The sequence below is a fragment of the Somniosus microcephalus genome, chromosome 20 (genome assembly GCF_052327205.1).
Source record: "Somniosus microcephalus isolate GS21.2 chromosome 20, FLI_Smic_1.0, whole genome shotgun sequence".
NCBI classification, from domain to species: Eukaryota; Metazoa; Chordata; class Chondrichthyes; order Squaliformes; family Somniosidae; genus Somniosus; species Somniosus microcephalus.
In genome coordinates this window covers 37,967,847-37,993,623 of record NC_141006.1, presented here as the reverse complement: position 1 = coordinate 37,993,623, position 25,777 = coordinate 37,967,847, and the positions used below count along the sequence as shown (strand labels likewise).

At 44.6% G+C, this 25,777-nt stretch overlaps 1 protein-coding gene across 1 annotated transcript in view; it reads left to right on the top strand.

The window, feature by feature from the left end:
• LOC147103125 (zinc finger MYM-type protein 4-like) overlaps positions 1–25,777 on the top strand; it is a 180,738-nt gene that overhangs the window by 32,417 nt on the left and 122,544 nt on the right. Inside the window, exon 2 of the mRNA XM_085962449.1 lies at positions 3,792–4,469. Coding sequence (XP_085818575.1) covers positions 3,792–4,469 — 678 coding nt within the window. The remainder of the gene's footprint in view (positions 1–3,791; positions 4,470–25,777) is intronic.

Sequence of the window (25,777 nt, the reverse complement as noted above, 5' to 3'; positions counted from 1 at the left end):
CTATGTACATTAAAGGGCCTGCACTGTGAGTTCTCAAAAATTCTTCTAAAATCTGCCAGTGTCTGAAAGATTGCTTCAGTATAATGCAACACGAAGTGTGTACAAGACACTGTTGTGGAAATCAATACATTTCCCCTTCAAACACCCACTTGACGATATCCCTTTGCTACATCGAATGTTCTTAATCAAATAGCTTGGTTTAGGATTCATGGCTCTGATCTGGGATTGTGAACGAGAATCTTTCTGATCTTAGTATTCAACTTTTCTTTCCCCTTGTGCTTCACCATTGTTATGTCTGACATTTGGTGATAGGTACTCGATTGCCTTGGCCTGAGCACATGCAGTTTGATCGTGCTGTGATCATTGTATTGTGTAGAGGTATTCGATTGCTTGTGCCTGGAAGTGTGTGTGTGTGTGGCAGCCATGATTAAAGCAGCATGAACTGAACTCACTGACGGCCTCTGGATTATCTTTGCAAACACAATATTTGCAGGCCTGAGCACATGCAACCATAACCGATGGAAAGTGGGGCTTCCACTTTCTTGGTCGATGCTATATTGGAATAATCTATGTGTTGTTTATGTGTTGGGATCATTGTCTATATTAGGGATCTGATCCTTCACTATCTTGGTACAGCCTAAGTAATTGATGCCGACTACCCCTTTACATTTTTACAGTAGAGATGTCATTGCTCCTCGATGTAGCTTGCTATTCTGCATTAGTACAGTCCCCATCACTTAAACCGCCCACGTTTAAATTGGACAATTGTTTAAATCAGGCAAATAGCGCAAACTATTTGCCATCACCATTATTTCCAACTACAAAGTCACCGCTTACAGCAAGCTAAGCATGCTGGCTATTTCGAGCAGAAACAGGTGTTCAGTGAGCAATTTGCATCTCGTTAAGCTCCAGTTACCTATTTTACTTAATCCCTCCAATACTGAAGGTGTTTGAAGAAATTGTGAACACAGTGATCGACAAATCCGCGAACAGGATACGCTTTCAAGCCTCAGTTCAGTTTTTAAAATCAGTTGCTAATAGAGGATTTCACATGCTAAGGTGATATCCGAAAGCCACGTTCACTTCCCACGACTTAAGTAATTTTATGTCGAGAGTTTATCTATTGGCGGCAGTTTGGAAATAAAGCTATTCTTTCAGTTCCCCCTCGTTAACTCACACAGAAAGCAAGATGTCAAGTTTTGCATGCAACAGGTGAACATTGTATAAGATGTCTTACCTTAATGTTCAGTTTTACGAGGCGGCACAAGAGACAAAAGTGAGGAAATGATTCACCTGTAGTACTGTACAGGGTTATAAACAAACAATATATAAACTAAATGGTACAATTTTAAAGGGGGTGCAGGAACAGGGAGACCTGGGGGTTTGCATACAGAAAACATTGAAGGTGGCAGGTCAAGCTGATAAGGCTGTTAAAAAAGCATACGAGTACAAAAGCAAGGAAGTTATGCTAAATCACTGGTTAGGCTAGAAGCAGCAACAATTCTTTTGTTTAATTTTCTAATAGCTGAGAAACTCTTCCCAGTGAGTGGCAGTGATGTTTTGGTGCTGTTTAGCACCTCTGACTCCCAGTACACGTAGGGAGGGGGAGATGCTGGTAGTTTTCTAATAAAGCCAGTAGTGCCATAGGCAGTACATGGGTAATATAAATGGGGTATATGATGCTGGCATTGTACTGTTCATCCCCCCACAGTACAGGAGCAGACGACAGATGTGTGCATAAGCCTTTCACTTGGATGGGAACAGACTGAAAACAAGGATTAACAGTTGCTTGCAAGTGTTGCACCTGCATGCAAATAGAATGTACACATCTCTTCCAGAGAGAGGAGATTTCAGTTCTAATAGAGCAGCAGCTCACAGGAAAGAAGAGCCTAATTCCAAGCTAAACTAAGAATTGCTAGGTTGCTCTTCAGTGCTTAGCATTACGGTGCTTTTCATAACTGGACGATCATGCATATAAACCATTATATCAACAATGCAACGTTAATAAATGCAGCTCATAATAGTAAAAAGGAGGCCGGGAAACAAAGAAGGTGATTTTCAGTCTCTTGCTTGTCCAGAGAAAAAGAAGGACAAATGAAGATGCAAGTTTGAGCCTCAGTACAACCTGTATTCACTTTTTAAATAAACAACATTTCAAAAGTAAGTGGGAAAAAAAAGCAAAGGAAAGGGGGATTTGAAAATACTAGGTACTTAAATTACCGCACAGGGATCAAAACTGAATTAAGATTATGTCATAAAACATTCGGGCATTGTTTGAGAGAGAACCCTTTTTGTAAAACGAGTGGATCTCCCTTGCTCACAGGTAATCTGTGGTCTGGAGCATATTTTAGCTGCTAAAATGGAGCTGTATTGAACTTGGCCTTTCCACTTTAGGCCACTGTTAAAGTAATTCTTATGGGAAAGTGGCCTAATTAGCCAATCCAGGTAATTGTAGCTATATGTAAACGCCTATGGTCATTTAGAGGTTAATTGTACCTGCTTGTAACTTTCTGCTTACAGGTCAGAAGAACCCATCACAAAGTGATAGGCTTTTAAAAAAGGTGGGACAGATTGAATTGTGACACCTGAAATGTGATCGATCCACACTAGATGCAAGACATAACCACATAAACACTTTTCTGTTTACTCCATTACTGTTTGACCAATGGAGCTGAGGTACATTGCGAGTAGCATGTCGATAATAGTTCTAGGATATTTCAATTTTCTTATCCCTCAATGAACTTTACTGCATCTTCAGTCTAATATCATTACCAGCAGCTGGATTTGCTAATGTCATAGGGCTGTTCCTTGTAAAAAAAAAAATAGGGGTAGATATTAACTGTCAGGCGACTGAACAGTGAAGTTTGCCGGCTCAGTTTGAGGGCTGAGTCTCATTACGATGCCGCCGGCGAGCTGTGGTAACCAAATGGATATGGTGCTGTAGCTTGTTGGGCTCCGGGACGGTAGAATATCAGGGGGGGGGGGGGGGGGCCCAGAGGCTGACCAGGCCGGCAGGAAGATAGGTCCGAGTGAGGGGGGCCGATCGTGAGGGGAAACCAGGGCTCCAGCAACCCACATTATTCTTGTGCAGCATGGTGGAGCACACTTGCACTTCTTGGCATCACAAAAATAATTTTAAACTTACCTTTTTGGTGTTTACCTTTCTGTGGTACTGCTTGGTAAAACTGGACAGAGCGTGCATGGCGTAGGCTCTGTCCAGTTGTCCATCAAAATTGTAGTCGGGGTGCTACATACATCATAGGACCTCATTGCAACTATAAAGGGCCCACTGCTTGAAACGGGTGGGCACTCTGGCCGCCCAGCGAAAGGCCCCTTTGAGCATGACAGTGCTGGTGTAAACAGGGGGCGGTAACCGGGGAAGCCATTTTGGGGCCACAACTGCCCTGTTTATGCCAGGCAGCACAAGTTAAAATCTACCCCATAATATTTTGCAACAGGACCCACACAGATTGGGGTATTTTTTGACTTTGTGCAAACGGGTGATAATGAATCAGCAGCTCGTTTTACATCTCTCCATTTGACTTCAATGGAAATAAAAATCGGGAGAGATCTAAAACGGGCTTCCGATTGACAAAGTTAAGATCCACCCCACTGTAGACTATTGTACAGGTTTAGCAATTTTTTTTTGGATTGTGATTAACAGAAAACTTCAGAATCCAATATGTATCTTATTACAATTAATCATAATTATTTGTAACTGATTAATGGTCCTGTTAGTGCAAATCCCTCTTTAAAGTAATTGTGACAGTTATAATTTTCTTTTTCTTCAGCATTACACAATGGCTCATGTCAATATATCAGACCAGACATCAGTGACTGCCCGGCAAGTCAAAGAAGGCTCAAAAGGCGAACTGCGAGATCTGTGCAGACACCACGGGCTCGCCATCTCAGGAACTAGGCATTACTTTCAGAGAGTTCTCTGCCAAAAGTTTGGCCTCAATCCTAGAACTATGATTCCTGTTAAAAAACCTGCTGCCAAAAAGGTCGTTGCTCCTAGTATGACTGCCCACGAAAGCTCCTGCTGTATTCCCGGATGCCCGAGCCGTCATGGCAAGGACAGTCATGTACGGTGGTTCGCTGTTATTCGAAAACCAGAAGCTCATACAGCAGCTTTGATGAGAGCTATACGGTTCACCAATCCAGGGTGGACACCAACATTTCATTCTAAAATATGTGGCCAACATTTCTTTTCAGGACAGATCTCATTTGTTCCAGGTTCTCCTGACTATGTTCCTCACTTAAACATGAGTCCCACTTTTAGAGTCATTACTAAGGACAGAAGTGCAGAAACTGAATGCAGAGGCAACACTGAGTCAGTTTCAATCAACATGACAAACCCATCCATTTGTGACTCAGTAAATGAAGACAAATATGTGAATCCCCCAAGTACTGAGGTACAAAGCTTCAAGAGCCTTCATCTGCATGCTGCTCTGGACACAGGAAACAAGGTACTGTATGCTTCCATTGCCATTTAGTCGTGCACATTATTCCCACTCTTGAACTCTATTAGTTTTCACTATTATCCCTACATGAACTCAGCAGGCAAAAGAACAGATGAAACAATGGGTATGAAATCTTCTTCTTTTTGATTTAAACTCCTGGTCTAGAGCATAACAAAATCAATATTCACTGTAGTCTTTTGAGCTACCTCCCCTTGATAACAAAGTCGACCCGGGAGTTCAATCATTTTTTTTGCCCCTTTCCTCTTCCTTTCTTAAACCCAGTGACTTAGGCTGATATATTGTATCATAGAAATAACGGTCCTTTGGTAACTCTCCCAAGTAACCATTCTTCATGTAAGTGTTATTTGACTGACTTGGTGCTGAACTCGGTACAGAGACTGTTGCTGGAATTTGATGAACAGTTGTGGGCAGAACGATAACAGATGAAATTTAATGCAGACACGCATATAAGAAGGAAAACATAGAAACATAGAAGATAGGAACAGGAGTAGGCCATTCGGCCCCTCGAGCCTGCTCTGCCATTCAATGATCATCCAAATTCAGTACCCGGTCCCTGCCTTCTCCCCATATCCCTTGATCCCTTTAGTCTTAAGAAATATATCCAACTCCTTCTTGAATATATTTAATGAATTGGCCTCCACCGCCCTCTGTGGCAGAGAATTCCACAGGTTCACCACTCTCTGGGTGAAGAAATTCCTCCTCATTTCAGTCCTAAATGGCTTACCCCTTATTCTTAGACTATGACCCCTGGTTCTGGACTCCCCGGCCATCGGAAACATCCTTCCTGCATCTAGTCTGTCCAGGCCTGACAGAATTTTATAGGTTTCGATGAGATCCCCTCTCAATCTTCTAAACTCCAGTGAGTATAAGCCCAATCGACACAATCTCTCCTCATACGTCATTCCTGCCATCCCAGGTATCAGCCTGGTGAATCTTCGCTGCACTCCTTCCATGGCAAGAACGTCCTTCCTCAGAAAAATGGGTGACACACATTCTCCATGAATGCTGTTGAAATAGCTAAGGATGACGTTAAGAGAGACTTAGGAGTCTTAGTAGACTCGATTTTCCACAGGTTTAACTAAGAGCCAAAACAATAGAATATATGTCTGAGGAAGTTGTGATCAAATTGTACAGTGCTCTGGTCAACCCGCACCTTGAGTGTTGTGTCCAGCCTGGCTGCCGAGACACAAGGGAGACTTAGGTGATGAAGGCAGTGCAGAGAAGGGCCATCAGGTTGATCCCTAGCATCAGGAGTCTGAGATATGAGGAACATAAGAACATAAGAAACAGGAGCAGGAGTAGGCCATTCGGCCCCTCGAGCCTGCTCCGTCATTCAATAAGATCATGGCTGATCTTCTACCTCAACTCCTGCACTATCCCCATATCCCTTGATTCCCTTAACATCCAAAAATCTATCGATCTCTGTCTTGAATATACTCAACGACTGAGCCTCCACAGCCCTCTGGGATAGAGAATTCCAAAGATTCACCACCCTCTGAGTGAAGAAATTTCTCCTCATCTCAGTCCTAAATGGCCAACCCTTTATTTTGAGACTGTGACCCCTGGTTCTAGACTCCCCAGCCAGGGGAAACATCCTCCCTGCATTTACCCTGTCAATCCCTGTAAGAATTTTGTATGTTTCAATGAGATCACCTCTCATTCTTCTAAACACCAGAGAATATAGGCCTAGTCTACTCAATCTCTCCTCATAGGACAATCCCCCCATCCCAAGAATCAGTCTGGTGAACCTTTGTTGCACTCCCTCTATGACAAGTATATCCTTCCTTAGGTAAGGAGACCAAAACTGTACACAATACTCCAGGTGTGGTCTCACCAGGGCCCTATATAATTGCAGTAAAGACATCTTTACTCTTATACTCAAATCCTCCACATTATATTCCGTTTGCCATGTTCTTGCCCACTCACTTAGCCTGTCTATATCCCCTTGAAGCTTCTTTGCATCCTCCTCACAACTTACATTCCCACCTAGCTTTGTATCATCAGCAAACTTGGATATATTACATTTGGTCCCCTCATCCAAATAAGTAATAGATTGTGAATAGCTGAGGCCCAAGCACTGATCCTTGCGGTACCCCACTAGTTACAACCTGCCAACCCTTAAATGACCCGTTTCTTCCTAATCTCTGTTTTCTGTCCATTAACCAATCCTCAATCCATGCTAGTATATTACCCCCAATCCTATGAGCCCTAATTTTGTTTAATAACCTCTTGTGTGGCACCTTTTCGAATGCCTTCTGAAAATCCAAATACACCACATCCATTGGTTCCCTTATCAATTCTGCTAGTTAGAACCTCAAAAAACTCTAACAGATTCGTCATTTTCTAAGTGCCCTGTTACCATGTCCTTAATAATAGATTCTAGCATTTTCCCTATTACTGGCTAACTGGTCTGTAGTTCCCCATTTTCTCTCTCCCTACTTTCTTAAATAATGGGGTTACATTTGCTACCTTCCAATCTGTGGGAACCGTTCTAGAATCAATGGAATTTTGGAAGATGACAACCAATGCACCACTATCTCTATAGCCACCCCTTTCAAAACCCTAGGATGTAGGCCATCAGATCCAGGGGATTAATTGGCTTTCAGTCCCATTAATTTCTCCAGTACTATTTTTTTACGAATACTAATTTCTTTCAGTTCCTCATTCTCGCTAGACCCTTGGTTCTCCACTATTTCCAGGACTTTTGTGTGTCTTCTTCCGTGAAAACAGACACAAAGGGCTGAATTATCTCAATGGAGACGAGCTGGAGGCAGGATTGCTGCTTGTCGTGTCAATGTCCCACCTCCATCCTCGTCTGACCAACCAGAGGGATTTTCCCCTGATTTACCTTGTTAAGCCCACCCTGTGGGCTCAGCAGGCCAATTAGGGAGGAAGTCACTGACAGAGCACATCAACATCAGACGTGCTATCTGTCAAGACTTCTTGGAAGAAGAAATGTCAGGGTTTGACAGCTCTGTGAAGCTGTCAAACACTGACATTCTCTGTAGTTTGAGGAGTCCTTGTGTTCAGGACTCATCAAACCTTTCAACTTTGTCGATTTCAGATGACTATTGGTTCGGAAGGTCCAACAGCCAGTCTGTGAAATCGACAACGAGGATGTTGGGTCTCCTGATCCAGAGAGGATGAAGGCTGTAGGAAGGAAACAAGGTAAGTGAAAAAAATTTTACACTTATCACTCACCTTACATACTTACTACTCCACACTTGCACCCATCACTCACCTCTGCATCTTACTTCCAGGTGCCTCCAACCGCCGCAGACCTCCTTCACATCTCCTCCAACCCGGCGGGGTTCTCCGAGGTCGGGAAGCCTTCACCTGTGAAGATAAAATGGCACTAATCCTTTTTTCTGCCTGTTAACTACCTGTTAACAGGCAGTTAAAAGTATTTAATGCCTTTTCCGCCTCCAGGAGACAGGACCTGAAGCAGCACATCTTCCCGCCTCCTGGCAAAAGGGCATGGAGGTGGGATGGGGGCGGGTTTGCCATCCACCCCCACTTTCTGCTACTTTACCAGCAGTCCCGCCTCCTCAGGGTTTGGAAAATCCAGCCCAAAGTATTTGTTTAATTTCTCTGCCATTTCCTTATTCCCCATTATAAATTTCTCCTGTCTCAGCCTGTAAGGGACCCACATTTACTTTTGCTAATCTTTTCCTTTTTACGTGCCTATAGAAGCTTTTACAGTCTGTTTTTATGTCTCTCGCTAGTTTACTCTCATATTCTATTTTACCTTTCTTCATCAATTTCTTGGTCCTCCTTTGCTGAATTCTAAAATCCTCTCAATCCTCAGGCATACTGCTCTTTTTGTCAACATTATAAGCCTCTTTCTTTGATCTAATATTATCTTTAACTTCTCTTGTTAGCCACGGTTGGACCACTTTTCCTGTGGGGTTTTTGTGCCTTAAAGGAATGTATATTTGTTGTAAATTATGTATTAATTCTTTAAATGCTAGTCATTGCGTGTCTACCGTCATACCTTTTAATGTAGTTTCCCAATCTACCTTAGCCAACTTGCCCCTCATACCTATGTAGTTTGCTCTGTTTAGATTTATGACCCTAGTTTCAGATTTAACTAAATCACTTTCAAACTCAACATAAAATTCCATCATATTATGGTCACTCTTCCCTAAGGGCCCCCTTACTACAAGGTTATTAACTAACCCTTTCTCATTGCACAATACTAGATCTAAAATAACCTGTTCCCTAGTTGGTTCCTCAACATACTGATCTAGAAAACTATCTTGCTTACATTCCATGAATTTGTCCTCCACACTATTAGTGCAAATTTGGTTTGCCCAGTCGATATGTAGATTAAAGTCCCCCATGGTTACAGTATTACCCTTGTTACATGCACCTCTAATTTCCTTATTTATACACTGCTCTACATTACAACTACTGTTTGGGGGCCTATAAACAACTCTCACCAATGTTTTCTGCCCCTTGCTGTTTCTTAGCTGTACCCAAACTGATTCTTCTTCTTGATTTTCGGAGCTAAGATCCTGTCTCTCTACTGTGTTTATCCCATCCTTTATCAGGGCTACCCCTCCTCCTTTTCCATTTTGCCTATCTCTTCTAAAAGTTAGGTATCCTGGAGTATTTAGTTCCCAACCTTGGCCACATTGCAACCACGTCTCTGTATGGCTGTTAGATCAAACCTATTAATTTCTATTTCCGCTATTAATTCATCTATTTTATTGCGAATGCTTTGCGCATTCAGATATAGTGCCATTCATTTTGACTTTTTTTCTATTTTCCCCTGATGTCACCTTAGTCACTGATGCCCTATTACCTTTGTTACTCTCTCTGTCCCTTCCTGACCCACTCTGCTTATTTTTACCCAAAACTCTGCTCTGCTCTAGAGCCTTGACATTTCTCTCACTGCTTTTAAATTTACTCTTCCCTGAATTCTTCCACCCCGCCTTCATTAGTTTAAAGCCCTGTCTACTGCCCTAGTTATTGGGGAAATTTGTTTTTCTTTAGCCAGGAGGTGAGAGTAGGACAGGAAACACATATTAAAACTAGTAAAAAGTAAACTGAGGACTGATATCAGGAAATTCCTCTTCACAAAACCGTCTGACTCAGAGGCGAGAGTGCTACCACTAAGCCAAGGCTGACCCCACTACTAATATCAGAAGAGTTTACTCCTGTTGTAATAGTGTGACATTTTTCAATATCTCACACCAACAATTCTATGGGGGAAAAATTGGGTGGCGCCCCTTTTGGGACGCAACGTTGCCGGGGCGGTAATTTTAGCACCCCGAAAAAGTTAGCACTCCTCTGCCAGAAATTGAGTTGTAGCGCCCCAAGAGTGCTCCGCCTCTTGCTTGGGGCACGACAGCTGAAGAGGTGGGACCTAGCGCTGCGTGCACTGGGGCCCTGCTGGACCACCGGGGAACGGGGTACCGTGAAAACAGCCCGGCACTCAAGAGGAGTGCCGGGCTGAGTGATCGCGGCCGGCACCCCGAGAAAAAAAAAGGGGAAGGGGGCAGGTGCTGGCAGTCGGCCAAAATAAAAATGGCTGCCTGACACCTGCCCTTTAAGTAGCTCCGCTGCCGCTGCAAAAACGCCCCCTGATCCTGTCGGATGTATCGTCCGGCGATAGGTCAGGGGGTGCAAGGGAAGTTTGCGGCCAGGGCGCTGTGCACGACGATGACGTCATCGCTGGCGGGGCGCTACCAGCTACCGCCGCCGCTAACCTCCCACTGAATTTTGCGGGAGGCATTAACAGCGCCACGCCCGGGTGCTAGGGGATTTGTGAAAACCTGAAACTAAGTGATGTGCAGTGTCCTGGTGTGGTCATAAGCTGTATCACTAAGTTGTAAGATGTGGGTTAATGAGAGGCGCTAACGAGAGGTGCAAATCAACCCAATTTTTCCCCCTTTGCCTTCTCTGAGAGAGGCTGCTAATTAACATTGAAATTGGGGCAGATTTGTGCTGAAACCCATGACCTCTAGGAACTGATTTGAGACTGTACAAAATCATCTCTTGCAGGACATGTATAGCTAGCTAACAGAGGAGACTTTCACCCCAGCAGTCTGGACTGGATTTGAAATAAGGTCCCAGAGGTGAAAGGTCAGCATCTAATCCACTGAGCTACCCAGTCCCCCAATTATGTAAGATAGCAAAATACTTTTGTCTCCACTAGTCCTATCACCATCTCGTCTCGTTTTGAATACCTCTTAATGTCTCTTCTCTTTTGTTCTCTCCCAGCCTGGCCTCTTAATCTATTTCATTCCCTGTGCCTCTTAAGTCTTGACAAAGGGTTCACCCGAAACATTGACTCTAATTTCTCTCCACGGATGTTGCCTGGCCTGCTGAGTTTTTTCAGCATTTTCTGTTGTTATCCCCAATTATGTAAAGTTTGTTTAGTCTTAAAAATATTTTTTCTCCTCCTCTTTAGCTTACCCACAAAATGCATCATTCCCTGATTGAAAGGAAAAGGAGCCCAGTCTCAAATATAGAAGTGCCTTCACTGACTCATCCACAGATTTGATCTCATTTTGTCCATTACGGGGAAAGAACAGCCTGGATGAATGGAAGAACAAATTATTTGCCAGGTCATGAACCCAAACCCACATCTTACAACTTAGTGATACAGCTTATTACCACACCAAGACACTGCACATCACTTAGTTCCAGTTTTTCATAAATACCTGTGTGATTTTTACCCAATTCTAGCCTTGTCCAGTGCCCCAACAAAAAAATCATCATGTTTATATAAACTTTGCATCTTCTCTTTCTCTCCCATCCTCCACAAAATTAAATGGGAAATTGTGCTTGGGATCAGAAAGAGGAGGGGAAGAGGAAGAATACGACAGCTATTTGTACCCTGTGTCTCCTTCTGCAATTTTTCTCTACATCATGGGTCCAGTTATGGGCACAGACAAGACTTTTTTGACCAGCATATGAGGACTCCATGTCCTGGACACTTCTACTTATTCAGAGTTTATTGAAATGTGGGTCTGAATCCAGGGCTTTCTCTGTCTTAAGAAATGGGTTGTAACTGTTAGCAATAAGGAGCTCCTCAGATGACCTAATAGGTTAAATACACCCCATCGTGTGGTATTATTCCAAACACAACTTCAGTGCAAAAGTATCACAGTTGTCTTCCTGCCCTTCCAGTGGCTATTCCTTCTGATCCATTGCCCAAAGTGGTCTCTCCTTTCCCATCTGATGGTACATTAGCTAGCTCTCCTTTCCTTCTTGCCAATATTGGTCTCAAACCCCACCTCTCCTGAAAGAGAGGACTCCTAGCTGGGGCATGGTTCTATTCACCATTCACCCTCTCACCATCTTGTTCAAGTGGCCATTATTCATGGATGAGCCTTGACAGCCAAGCTGAATCCTAGCCTCATCTGACATATACACACACACTCCCAGAAGAAATTGGCGCATGGCAATTAGGAGTGAGAATTCCAACCAATTTTCCCTCCACTTTCGTCTTTCGGATGAGACGTTAAACCGAGGCCCCGTCTGCTCTCTCAGGAGGACATAAAAGATCCCATGGCATAATTTCCAAATAGAGCAGAGGAGTTATCCCCGGTGTCCTGGCTAATATTTATCCCTCAATCAACATCACTAAACAAAGAGATTATCTGGTCATTATCACATTGCTGTTTGTGGGAGCTTGCTGTGTGCACATTGGCTGCCACGTTTCCTACATTACAACAGTGACTCCACTTCAAAAAGTACTTCATTGGCTGTAAGGCGCTTTGTGACGTCCTGAGGTCGTTAAAGACACGATATAAATGCAAGTCTTTTTTTTCTTTTCACAAGTCCAAGGCCACTAAAAAACGTTGTAGTTAGACCTTCTGCATCTGTATGATTCAGCTACTCACTGGTTAATCTCACTGAGCCTCCCAGGGAGACGGTGCTGTCTCTCAAAGAAAAAGCTAACCTCTCTAACTTACTTTTCTCCTCCACGTCTAATCTTGCTGAACTTTAAAGAACCTCCCATCTTTGCTCCATTCCGTTCTACTCTAATGACTGATATTAAGGTCTGTTGGGTCATCCACTCTCCGGAATCCAGCACGATCTCTGGTCCTGATGGCACATGTCCTCATCTTCAAAACGTTGATCTCTGAACTTAGGTGGTGGAAATGATGCAGTTGATTTTAGTGTCCCAGGGCAGGCTGGTAGGCGGGAAAAAGTCAAGGCTAGTGCAACTGAACACTGTCCAGAGATATCCCCTCAATAGAACAGCCTGTTGAAACACATGTACACTCACACATGAAGAGTTGACACTTGAGATATGTCCACTTCCTACCCCTGCTAGGACCACAAAATAACAAACCATGCCTTCCTATGGCCAGCTGGGCAGAAAGTGGTACTAATTTTTGGTTACAAGCTGTTTTAGAGTTCATTTAGCTGTACTCAAATGTGTATGGGTGTTTTGAATGACTCATGCTGACTGCCCAGAAGGAAATCTCTGCCTCTGTGAGGGCACAACAAGCCTTTTTTGATTTAATTAGCCCACGAATGTTCCACCAACATCAACTGAAAACAAAGGATGTTGATGGCCAGAGGTGTTTCTCTAATGATGTGACTATTTGCTGAATGACCCCTGTGGTTTTGCCCATTGTCTCAAAGCTAATGGAATATGCATAAGTAAGCAGCTTGATGGCAGTCTCATTTCCCTTTGGCAAAAGAACCAAAGGCGACGTAAGAAAAAACTTTTTTACGCAGCGAGTGGTTAAAATCTGGAATGCACTTCCTGAAAGGGTGGTGGAGGCAGACTCAATCTTATCTTTCAAAAGGGAGTTGGCTAAGTATCTGAAAAAAAATTGCAGGGATACAAAGAAAGGGTGGATGAGTGAGACTAGCTGAGGTACTCTTGCAGAGACCTGGCACGGGCTCGACGGGCCGAATGGCCTTCTTTCGTGCTGTAACCATTCTATGATAGTTCATTATCATTTCCAATCACACAGTCCTCCATCCATTGTCCAGTGACTACAGAATTTTTAATATTACAGCAATAGCTAATGCTGCATTTGATATTTATATTATTATAAATTGACAAAATTCTGGTCAAGCTATGCTGGTAAAAAAAAACTCTAAAAAATTACGTGCACTAATAACTACTTGCAAACAGATATTGACACGTGGAACAAAATGCAAAAAACTGCAGATGCTGGAAATCTGAAACAAAACAGAAGATGCTGGAAACTCTCAACCGATCAGGCAGCATCTGTGAAGAGAACAGACAAGTTGGTGTTTCAGATGTGGGCCCTTCATCAAAACCTTGCTACTGAACCTGCTGAGTATTTCTAGCCACAAAAATGGCTAGACTATTAGAATAGGTCAGGGATGAGTGTGTGGTGAGTGGCTCACCTCCTGACTTCCCAAAGCCTCGCCACCACCTACAAGGCACAAGTCAGGAGTGTGATGAAATACCCTCCACTTGCCTAGATGAGTACAGCTCCAATAACACCACCATCCAGACCAAAGCAGTCCATTTGATCAGCACCCCATCCACTAGGCTAAGCAACCACCACTGGCGTACTGTGGCTGCAGTGTGCACTATCCACAGGGTGCACTGCAGCAAGTCACCAAGGCTTCTTCAGCAGAATTTCCCAAAGCTGCAACCTCTACCGCCTAGAAGGACAAGGGCAGCAGGTACATGGCAACACCATGGGGTCGATTTTCATTGACCCGTGGAGTCGGGATTGGAGGCATGTGGGGCGTTAAAGTTCCGAATTCGGGGGTCCCGACACCATCCCCCCCAAACCCGCCTCCATGTAAGTTTCAAAGGAGGCGGGTACCCGTCCCGCACTGTGACCCGCCTACCCAAGGCGGGAAAACATAGAAACATAGAAGATAGGAGCAGGAGTAGGCCATTCGGCCCCTCGAGCCTGCTCCGCCATTCAATGTTATCATGGCTGATCATCCAAATTCAGTACCCGGTCCCAGCTTTCTCCCCATACCCCTTGATCCCTTTAGCCTTAAGAACTATATCCAACTCCTTCTTGAATATATTTAATGAATTGGCCTCTACTGCCTTCTGTGGTAGAGAATTCCACAGGTTCACCACTCTCTGGGTGAAGAAATTCCTCCTCATTTCTGTCCTAAATGGCATACCCTTTATCCTTAGACTGTGACCCCTGGTTCTGGACTCCCCGACCATCGGGAACATCCTTCCTGCATCTAGTCTGTCCAGTCTAGTTAACAGGTAGTTAACAGGCAGTTTTTAGCCTAATCCCTATTTTAAAGCTTGAAGTGTGGGATTCCTGACGGCTCCAAACCACGCCAAGTTAGAGGAGTCGGGCCGTCGGGTTGAAGGACTTGGAGGGGTCGAGATGTCGGTGTTCAGGTGAGTGATGTGTGCATGAGTGCAAAGGTAAGCGTGTTTGGTGTGTCTAAAGTGATTAAAGAAGTGTAAATGACCTTTTCTTACCTTTACAGCCTTCCTTCCTTTAGGTTCGGGGAGTCCCTCATCTCACCGGCACAGAAAGCAGAATGGCCGCGAACTGTCAAAAGTGACAGCCTGCAGCTTTCTGTGCCACAGAGATTTCTAACTGAGTCTGTGTAGAAGGACTCATGTTAGAAGTAAGACTATCAGTGTTTGACAGCTTCATACAGCTGTGAAACACTGATATTTCATCTTGACAGATGAAATTTCAGTCTGTGACATCACCTGCTGCCGGGTGGCCCTTAATTGACCTGCTGAGCCCGCTGGCTCAACAAGGTCAATCAAGTTAAAATCGCGTGGATTGGTCGCATCTCGATGGAGGTGGGCTACAACCGCCTCCTTCCCGACTTCTGAATGAAAATCACCCCCCATGACCTCTAAGTTCCACTCCAAGTCACACATCATCCTGACTTGGAAATATATCGCCGATCCTTTATCGTCGCTGGATCAAAATCCTGGAACTCCATATCGAACAGCACCTTCACCACATCAACTACAGTGGTTCAAGAAGGCGGCCCACCACTGCCTTCTCAGGGGCAACTAAGGATAGGCAATAAATGCTGACCTTTCCAGTGGTGCCCACATCCCCAAAAATGACAAAAATAAACAGGTGGGAAGGGGACGCAGAGCAGCTGCCAGCTGGGAAAGATCCGGCAGCCTTTTGGCTATCTGCCGGCTTCCAGGTAAGTGGTGGAGAAGGGGTTTCCGGAGGGTGCGGCGGGAGGGAAAGGGGGTCTCCAGGGCAGGGAAGGCTGCAACTGTCCTTGTGGTGCCTGTAGGAGCACTTACCTAGAGGGCCTCTTCGTTCTTCCCACCAGCTGCTGACCTGTTTCAGCCTGGCTGGAAAGCTGTGGTGGCTTCACTGCTCAGGCCCTGGTTAAAGTGCCATCATGGTCCTACTGACATAATAGGACACTGATTTGCATAAATCCTTGAGGCTTCCGCCTGCGTTAGGCGAGCGTCCAATCCATCTTCAGTAACGTGCCGGTTAATATCGGAGATGGCGGTAAAGAGTCGAGTTCCAATCAGGTAAGTAACCTGCTACATAGGAACAGGAGTAGACCCGTCGGGCTCGAATTTCCCAGGGCCGTGGAGGCAGGAATGGAGGCGTGTGGGGTGTTAAAATTGCAGAATCGGGGGGGCATGAACCCTTCCCGCCTCCATGCCCATTTCCCAGGAGGCGGGTACCCGACCTGTGCTGGGAGCTGCCTCCCCGAGGCAGGAAGGGGATTCGTGCCAATTAACTGCCTGTTAACAGGTAGTTAACAGGCAGTTTTTGGCCTAATCCCTATTTTTAGCCCTGAAGTGTGGGCTTCCCGACGGCTCCAAACCACGCCAAGTTAGCAAGGCGGACCGTTGGGCTGAAGGGCTTGGAGGGTTCAAAATGTCCGGTGTTCAGGTGAGTGATGGGTGCATGAGTGCAGAGGTAAGTGTGTTTGGTGTGTGTAAAGTGTTTAAATAAGTTTTACTTACCTTTACTTACTAATGCAGGCTTTCTTCCTTCAGGTCTCGGGAGTCCCTCATCTCACCGGCACAGAAAGCAGAATGGCTGCGAGCTGTCAAAAGTTGCACTCTGCTTTCTGTTCTGGAGAGATTTCTAACTGAGTCTGTGGAGAAGGACTCAAGTTAGAAGTCAGATTGTCAGTGTTGGACAGCTTCACAGAGCTGTCAAACGCTGATATTTCATCTGTCAAAAGCTCTTGACAGATGAAATGTCAATCCCTGAGGTCACCTGTAACCGAGTGTCCCTTAATTCGCCTGCTGAGCCCGCTGGGCGGGCTTAACAAGGTCAATCAAGGGAAAATCGCGTGGGTTGGCCACAAGTCGATGGAGGTGGGACTACAACCCAAAAAGTGGGAGACCCGCCTCTGTCATGACCCCATTGACAAAATCCAGCCCATCGAGTCTCTTCCACCATTCTATTACAGTCCTCACCACTTAAAACATTCACGTTTAAAATGAGCAGTCGCTTCTATCGGCCAAAAGGGGATAACTATTATCCATTTGCATTAATGTCTATTTCAAAGTTGCCACTTATAGCATCTTATGTGCTCCGTTTATTTTGGCCAGAAACAGAAGATGCAAGATGTAGTGATGAACTTAAAAGAAGATTCTCCTTAGGTGCTGTCAGCTGATAATAGGGAAATCAAGGAGAAACTGTGCAAACCAAACTCATATTAAAAGAAAATACTGTCAGCGCTACCCTGCTATCTCATTACAATAGTCTGATTTCATAAAGAACTTATTCCAATTGACAATAATAGATCCATTTTAACAGTCAATACAAAAAAGCTGTAATTTTATAAAATTAGAGATATACTGCTATCGTAGATTGTAACGATTATCTTGACAACTGCTACTGAACAACCATCACCATGTCCACTTCTTCCCAAATGGTTTCTAAACAGATTTTTGTAAAAACAAAAACAATTAAAACAAGAAATATGTATTGGTTTTGAAATAGTCCATTACCAATATTAAGAAAAGCACAGCTGTCAAATGCTTAACTGTGGCATCATCTCAGCTATTCCCACCATCGCATATACTGGGCAAACCACGTATGCACGAACACGCCCGCGGTAAGTGGTGGGGATTGTAGATCATGTCTGATCTGTATCTCAACTTCATTTTCCTTGATACCCTTACCCAACAAAAATTTGTCGATCTCAGTCTGAAAACTTTAATCGGTCCAGCATCCACAGCCTTTTGGGGAGTTCCAGATTTCCAACACCCTTTGTGTGAAAAAGTGTTTCCTGATTTCACTCCTAAATGGACCAGCTCTAATTTTAAGATTATGCTCCCTTGTTCTGAATTCCCCCCACCAAAGGAAATAGCTTCTTTGTAACTCCCCTATCAAATCACTTGATCACTTTAAGGGGGAAAAATTGGGTTGTACTCCCTTTGGGGCGCTAACTTCACTGGGGTGCTACTTTTAGTGCCCTGAAAAAGTTAGCGCCCCATGGCGGAAATTGAATGTTCGCGCCCCAAGTAGGAGGTGGGGCACTACTGGAAGCGCTCCCCCTCCCTCTTGGGGCGTTACCATTCAATATCACGGTGCTACGTGCAACAACGCCATGCACATCAGCACATAGCGCTGATGTATTACAGGCCTCCCTCCCCTGATTAAAGGAGAGTGGCCTAACCGGGGCCCTGCTGGACTACCGGGGAGTGGAGTGCTGGCAAAAGAGCCCGGCACTCAAGAGGAGTGCCAGGCTGACCGATCGCAGCCAGCACCCCACAGGAGGAGGCCACAGGGGGCAGGTGCTGGCAGGCGGCCCCAATAAAATGGCCACCCAGTACCTGCCCTTTAATTTGCGCCGCTGCGGCCACAAAGACAGCACCCTGACCCTGTTGGACATAGCGTCCGGCGGTAGGTCAGCGTCCGGCGGTAGGTCAGGGGGCGCGAGCGAAGTTTGCGGCTGGGGCGCTGCGCACGGCGATGATATCATCGCCAGAGGCGCCACGCCGCGGGGCGCTACCGGCTACCGCTGCCGCTAAACTCCCGCTGAATTTCTTGGGAGGCATTAACGGTGCCACGCCCGGGCGCTAGGTGCTTTGCGCCCCCCATTAGCGTCCCCTTGGGGCGCTAACGAGAGGCGCAAAGCAACCCAATTTTCCCCCCTGAAGACCATAATTAGATCACCCCTCAACTTTCCAAATTTAAGGGAATACCAATCAAGTTTATGCAACCTGTCCTCCTAATTTAACCATTTAAGCCCTGGTATCATTCTGGTGTATCTGCACTGTATCCCTGCCAAGGCTAATAAATATTTCCTAAGGTTTGTGCCCAAAACTGAACGCAGTACTCCAGATGGGCTCTGTATAACTGAAACACAACTACCTCACTTTTCTATTCCAGCCCTCTTGAGATTAAGGCCATCATTCCATTAGCCGTTTTAATTACTTTTTGTTCCTGTGCACTAGCTTTTATTAATAGTGTACCTGGACATCTAATTCCTTTGTTCCTCCATAGATCTTAGTCTCTCGCCACGAAGAAAATATTCCGATTTGTCTTTCTTGGAATTTAAATGGATGACCTGTCTATCTCCCTTTGTAACTTCCTGCTCTCATCTATACAAATTAACTGCTCATTTTAACTGCCCATCCACCCAGTTTCCACTGGTTAAGTAGGGTTAAAATTAACCCCTGACACTTTTATCTGAGGTAAGTATGTTTCAGGTAAATTCTGATAATTTTTATGATTGATTGCAAGATTTCAAAGAGGACCTTATTTACAAACTCTGCCCCCTTACCCACTATTCAAGAAATGCAAAAACTGCTGACAGAATTTTATTAGTTGAACGTAAAAATAAATCTGTTCATTAAATCGGCCTTGTGTTTGTTTACTATTTCATTGAGGTATAGAATGGAATCTTAATATTTCTTTATACAGCGGTGGTATTTATGCAAAAAAAACAGTATTTATTTATTTTCCAAGAACCAGTCAAAAAACTTAATTTTGTGTTTCTAAGTCGATCTGTTGCAAAAGTATAAACCAGTACTGTCAGACCCGCAACCTCCTACCTCAATGCTGCAAGCCTGTGCACTGCAATGCTGACACAGGAAACCCCCAGTGAGCCAAATCCCACATTCCATCCTCACTATGACAAGTGCATGGTTTTATTGCACCTCCTATGTTTCACCTCGGCATCCCGTTTTCTAATATTTCCTTATTCGAGGGAATGGTAGCATAGTGGTTATGTTACTGGACTGGCGACATGAGTTCAAATCCCACCACAGCAGCTGGGGAATTTAAATTCAGTTAATTAAATAAATCTGGAATAAAACGCTAGTATCAGTAATGGTGACCATGAAACTATCAGATTGTCGTAAAAACCCATCTGGTTCACTAATGTCTTTTAGTGAAGGAAATCTGCCGCCCTTACCTGGTTTGGCCTATATGTGACTCCAGACCCACAGCAATGTGGTTGACTCTTAACTGCCCTCTGAAATGGCCTAGCAAGCCACTCAGTTGTAACAAACTGCTACGAAAAGCAATTATAAGAATAAAACTGGACGGGGTGCCCAGCCCATTCGACTTGTGCCAAAATTGGGAGAACTGTCCCACAGACGAGTCAAGCAACAGCCTGACACAGTCATACTCACAGAATCATACCTTTCCGCCAATGTCCCAGACTCCTCCATCACCATCCCTGGGTATGTCCTGTCCCACCGGCAGGACAGGCCCACCAGAGGTAGAACATAAGAACATAAGAAATAGGAGCAGGAGTAGGCCAATCGGCCCCTCGAGCCTGCTCCGCCATTCAATAAGATCATGGCTGATCTGATCCTAACCGCCAATCCACTATCACAGAACCATCTCCTGAATCTAACAGAATTAGACACACGAAATAGGAGCAGGATTAGGCTATACGGCCCCTGGGCCCGCTCCGCTACCCACAGGGCCATGACCGATCCGAACCTAGACTCATGTCCAAATTCCTGCCCGCTCCCCGTAACCCTTAATTCCCTTTACTTCTAGGAAACTGTCTATTTCTGTTTTAAATTTATGTAATGATGTAGCTTCTACAGCTTTTTGGGGCAGCATATTCCATGGACCTACCACCCTCTGAGTGAAGTAGTTCCTCCTCATCTCAGTTTTGAAAGAGCAGCCCCTTATTCTAAGACTATGCCCCCTAGTTCTAGTTTCACCCATCATCGGGAACATCTTCCCCGCATCCACCCGATCCAACCCCTTCACAATCTTATATGTTTCAATAAGATCGCCTCTCATTCTTCTGAACTCCAATGAGTAGAGTCCCAATCTACTCAACCTCTCCTCATATGTCCATCCCCTCATCCCCGGGATTAACCGAGTGAACCTTCTTTGTACTGACTCGAGAGCAAGTATGTCCTTTCTTAAGTATGGACACCAAAACTGTACACAGTATTCCAGGTGCGGTCTCACCAATACCTTGTACAACTGAAGCAATACCTCCCTATTTTTATATTCTATCCCCCTAGCAATGAAAGCCAACATTCCATTGGCCTTCTTAATCACTTGCTGCACCTGCATACTAACCTTTTGAGTTTCGTGCAGCAGGACCCCCAGATCCCTTTGTACTTCAGTACTTTCCAGTTTCTTGCCATTAAGATAATAACTTGCTCTACGATTTTTCCTGCCAAAGTGCATAACCTCACACTTTCCAGTATTGTATTCCATCTGCCAAATCTCTGCCCACTTACTTAGCCTGTCTATGTCCCCTTGCAGGTTTTTTATGTCCTCCTCACTCACTACTTTCCCTCCCATCTTAGTATCATCCTCCTCCAAATTGTTAATATAGATTGTAAAGAGCTGGGGACCCAGCACTGACCCCTGCGGAACACCACTAGTTACTGATTGCCAGTCTGAGAATGAACCATTTATCCCAACTCTCTGCCTTCTGTTAGATAGCCAATCCTCTATCCATGCCAGAATATTACCCCCAATCCCGTGATTTTTTATCTTAAGCAATAATCTTCTGTGTGGCACCTTGTCAAATGCCTTTTGGAAGTCTAAATACACTACGTCCACTGGTTCCCCTTTATCCACCCTATATGTTACTTCCTCAAAGAACTCCAGCAAATTTGTCAAACATGACTTCCCCTTCATAAAACCATGCTGACTTTGTCCTATTAAATTATGATTATCCAAATGTCCTGTTACTGTCTCCTTAATAATGGACTCCAACATTTTACCTACCACAGATGTTAGGCTAACCGGTCTATAGTTTCCAGCCTTCTGTCTACTGCCCTTTTTAAATAAGGGTGTTACATTAGCAGTTTTACAGTCTGTCGGGACCTTTGCCGAGTCCAGGGAGTTTTGGAAAATTATTACCAATGCATCCACAATCCCTACCGCCACTTCCCTCAAGACCCTAGGATGTAAGCCACCAGGTCCAGGTGATTTATCTGCCTTGAGTCCCATTATTTTACCGAGTACCACTTCCTGAGTGATTTTGATCGTGTTTAGCTCCTTCCCCCTTTAGCCCCCTGTTTGTCCAGTGTTGGGATATTCTTAGTGTCTTCTACTGTAAAGACGGATACAAAATATTCATTCAGTGTTTTTGCCATCTCCATATTTCCCACCATTAATTTCCCAGTCTCATCCTCTAAGGGACCAACATTTACTTTAGCCACCCTTTTTCTTTTTATATAACTATAAAAACTCTTACTATCTGATTTTATATTTTTTGCTAATTTACTTTCATAATCTATCTTCCCTTTCTTAATCAATCTTTTTGTTACTTTTTGCTGTCTTTTAAAGTTTTCCCAATCCTCTATCCTCCCACTAGATTTGGCTACCTTATATGCCCTTGTTTTTAGTCGAATACTATCCTTAATTTCTTTATTTAGCCACGGATGGCTGTCTTTTCTTTTTCACCCTTTTCTTCTCAGTGGAATATATTTTTTTTAGAAGTTGTAAAATAACTCCTTAAATGTACACCACTGATCATGTATCGTCTTACCCTTTAATCTATTTTCCCAATCCACTCTACTCAATTCCGCTCTCATACCTTCATAGTCTCCTTTATTCAAGCTTAGCACGCTTGCTTGAGATCCAACCTTCTCACCCTCTAATTGAATATGGAATTCAACCATGTTATGGTCACTCATTCCAAGGGGATCCTTTACTAGGACATTATTAATTAATCCTGTCTCATTACACAGGACCAGATCTAAGGTTGCTTGCCCCCTGGTCGGTTCAGTTACATACTGCTCAAGAAACCCATCCCTAATACACTCAATGAACTCATCGTCAAGGCAGCCCTGCCCAATTTGATTTGTCCAATTAATATGGTAGTTAAAATCCCCCATAATTATAGATGTTCCCTTATTACAAGCCTCAACTATTTCCTGATTGATACTCCGTCCAACAGAGTTGCCACTGTTCGGAGGCCTATAGACTACGCCCACTAGTGTTTTTATCCCCTTATTATTCCTTACCTCCACCCAAACTGTTTCATTATCCTGATCTTTTGACCCAATATCATTTCTCTGTATTACAGTGATTCCTTCCTTTATTAACATAGCCACACCACCTCCCCTTCCTTCCTGCCTGTCCTTCCTGATCGTTAAATAACCTGGTATGTTTAATTCCCAGGCATTGTCACCCTGCAGCCATGTTTCTGTAATGGCCACAAGATCATACCCATATGTAGTTATTTGTGCCATTAACTCGTCTATTTTGTTACGAATGCTACGTGCATTCAGATAGAGAACTTTCAAAGATGTTTTGTGACACTTAGTTCCTGCTTTTGCCCTTTTTATTACTTTACCTTTTACTCCATACCTTCTGCCCCTTCCTGACATGCTCTGGTTTTCAATTTCCCCACTGCTACCTAAGTCTATGACCTTCTCTGTTGTCATTTTTATTATTTGCTCTCTAGGAACCTAGTGGTATATAGTCGGGAGGGAGTGGCCCTGGGAGTCCTCAACATTAACTCCAGATGGCCTGAAGTCTCATGGCTTCAGGTCAAGCAAGGGCAAGGAAACCTCCTGCTGATTACCACCTACCACCCTCCCTCAGCTGATGAATCAGTACTCCTCCATGTTGATCACCACTTGGAAGAAGCACTGAGTGTAGCAAGGGCACAGTATGTACACTGGGTGGGGGACCTCAATGTCCATCACCAAGAGTGGCTCGGTAGCACCGCTACTGACCGAGCTGGCTGAGTCCTGAAGGACATAACTACCAAACTGGGGCTGCGGCAGGTAGTGAGAGAACCAACACGAGGGAAAAATCTACTTGACCTCATCCTCACCAATCTACCTGTCACAGATGCATCTCTCCATGACAGCATTGGTAGCAGTGACCACCGCACAGTCCTTGTGGAGACGGAGTCCTGTCTTCACACTGAGGACACCATTTATCCTGTTGTGTGGCACTACCACTGTGCTAAATGGGATAGATTCAGAACAGATCTAGTAGTTCAAAACTGAGCATCTATGAGGCGCTGTGGGCCATCAGCAGCAGCAGAATTGTATTCCACCACAATCTGTAACCTCATGTCCCAGCATATCTCTCACTCTACCATTACCATCAAGCCAGGGGACCAACCTGGTTCAATGAGGAGTGCAGAAGAGCATGCCAGGAACAGCACCAGGCGTACTAAAAATGAGGTGCCAACCTGGGGAAGTTGCAGCACAGGACTACATGCATGCTAAACAGCAAAAGCAGCATGCGATAGACAGAGCTAAGTGATCCCACAATCAACGGATCAGATCAAAGCTCTGCAGTCCTGCCACATCCAGTCATGAATGGTGGTGGACAATTAAACAACTAACGGGAGGAGGAGGCTCCATGAATATCCCCATCCTCAATGATGGTGGAGCCCAGCACATGAGTGCAAAAGACAAGGCTGAAGCGTTTGCAACCATCTTCAGCCAGAAGTGCCAAGTGGATGATCTATATCGGCCTCTGCCTGAGGCCCCCACCATCACAGAAGCCAGTCTTCAGCCAATTTGATTCACTCCACGTGATATCAAAAAACGGCTGAGCGCACTGGATACAGCAAAGGCTATGGGCCCTGACAACATCCAGGGTGCCGTGCTGAAGACTTGTTCTCCAGAACTATCTGCACCTCTAGCCAAGCTGTTCCAGTACAGCTACAACACTGGCATCTACCTGACAATGTGGAAAACTGCCCAGGTATGTCCTGTCAACAAAAAGCAGGGCAAATACATATTTTGGTTCTGTCTTCACAAAGGAGGACACAAATAACCTCCCAGAGATGCCGGGGAACATAGGGTCTGATGAAAGGGTGGAACTGAAAGAAATCAGTATTTGTAGGGAAATGGTGTTAGGAAAATTGATGGGACTGAAGGTCGATAAATCCCCAGGGCCTGATAATCTACATCCCAGGGCACTTAAGGAAGTGACCCTAGAAATAGTAGATGCATTGCTGGTCATCTTCCAGAACTTGATAGACTCTGGAACGGTACCCATGGATTGGCGGGTAGCTAATGTTACCCCACTATTCAAAAAAGGTGGTAGAGAAAAGGCGGGGAATTATAGACCGGTAAGCTTGACATCGGTAGTGGGGAAAATGCTAGAGTCCATTATAAAAGATGTAATAGCAGAGCACTTGGAAAGCAGTGACTGGATCGGACAAAGCCAACATGGATTTACAAAAGGTAAATCGTGCTTGACTAATCTACTGGAATTTTGAGGATGTAACTGGTAAAATAGATAAGGGAGAACCAGTGGATGTGGTGTATTTGGACTTTCAGAAGGCTTTCGATAAGGTCCCGCATAAGAGATTAGCATGCAAAATTAAGGCACATGGGATTGGGGGCAAGGTATTGACTTGGATAGAGAACTGGTTGGCGGACAGAAAGCAAAGAGTTGGAATAAACGGGTCATTTTCCGAGTGGCAGGCAGTGACTAGTGGGGTACCGCAAGGATCGGTCCTAGGACCCCAGCTGTTCACAATATATATTAATGATCTGGACGAGGGAATTGGATGTAATATCTCCAAATTTGCAGACGACACAAAGCTGGGTGGGAGGGTATGCTGTGAGGAGGATGTCGTGAAACTCCAGCACGATTTGGACAGGTTGGGTGATTGGGCAGAAACATGGCAAATGCACTATAATGTGGATAAATGTGAGGTTATCCACTTTGGTGGCAAAAACAGGAAGGCAGATTATTATTTGAATGGCAATAGATTGGGAGAAGGGGAAGTGCAAAGAGACCTGGGTGTTCTTGTACACCAGTCGCTGAAGGTAAGCATGCAGGTGCAGCAGGCGGTTAAGAAGGCAAATGGTATGTTGGCCTTCGTAGCAAGAGGGTTCGAGTACAAGAACAAGGATGTCTTGCTGCAGTTGTACAGGGCCTTGGTGAGACCACACCTTGAGTATTGTGTGCAGTTTTGGTCGCCTTACC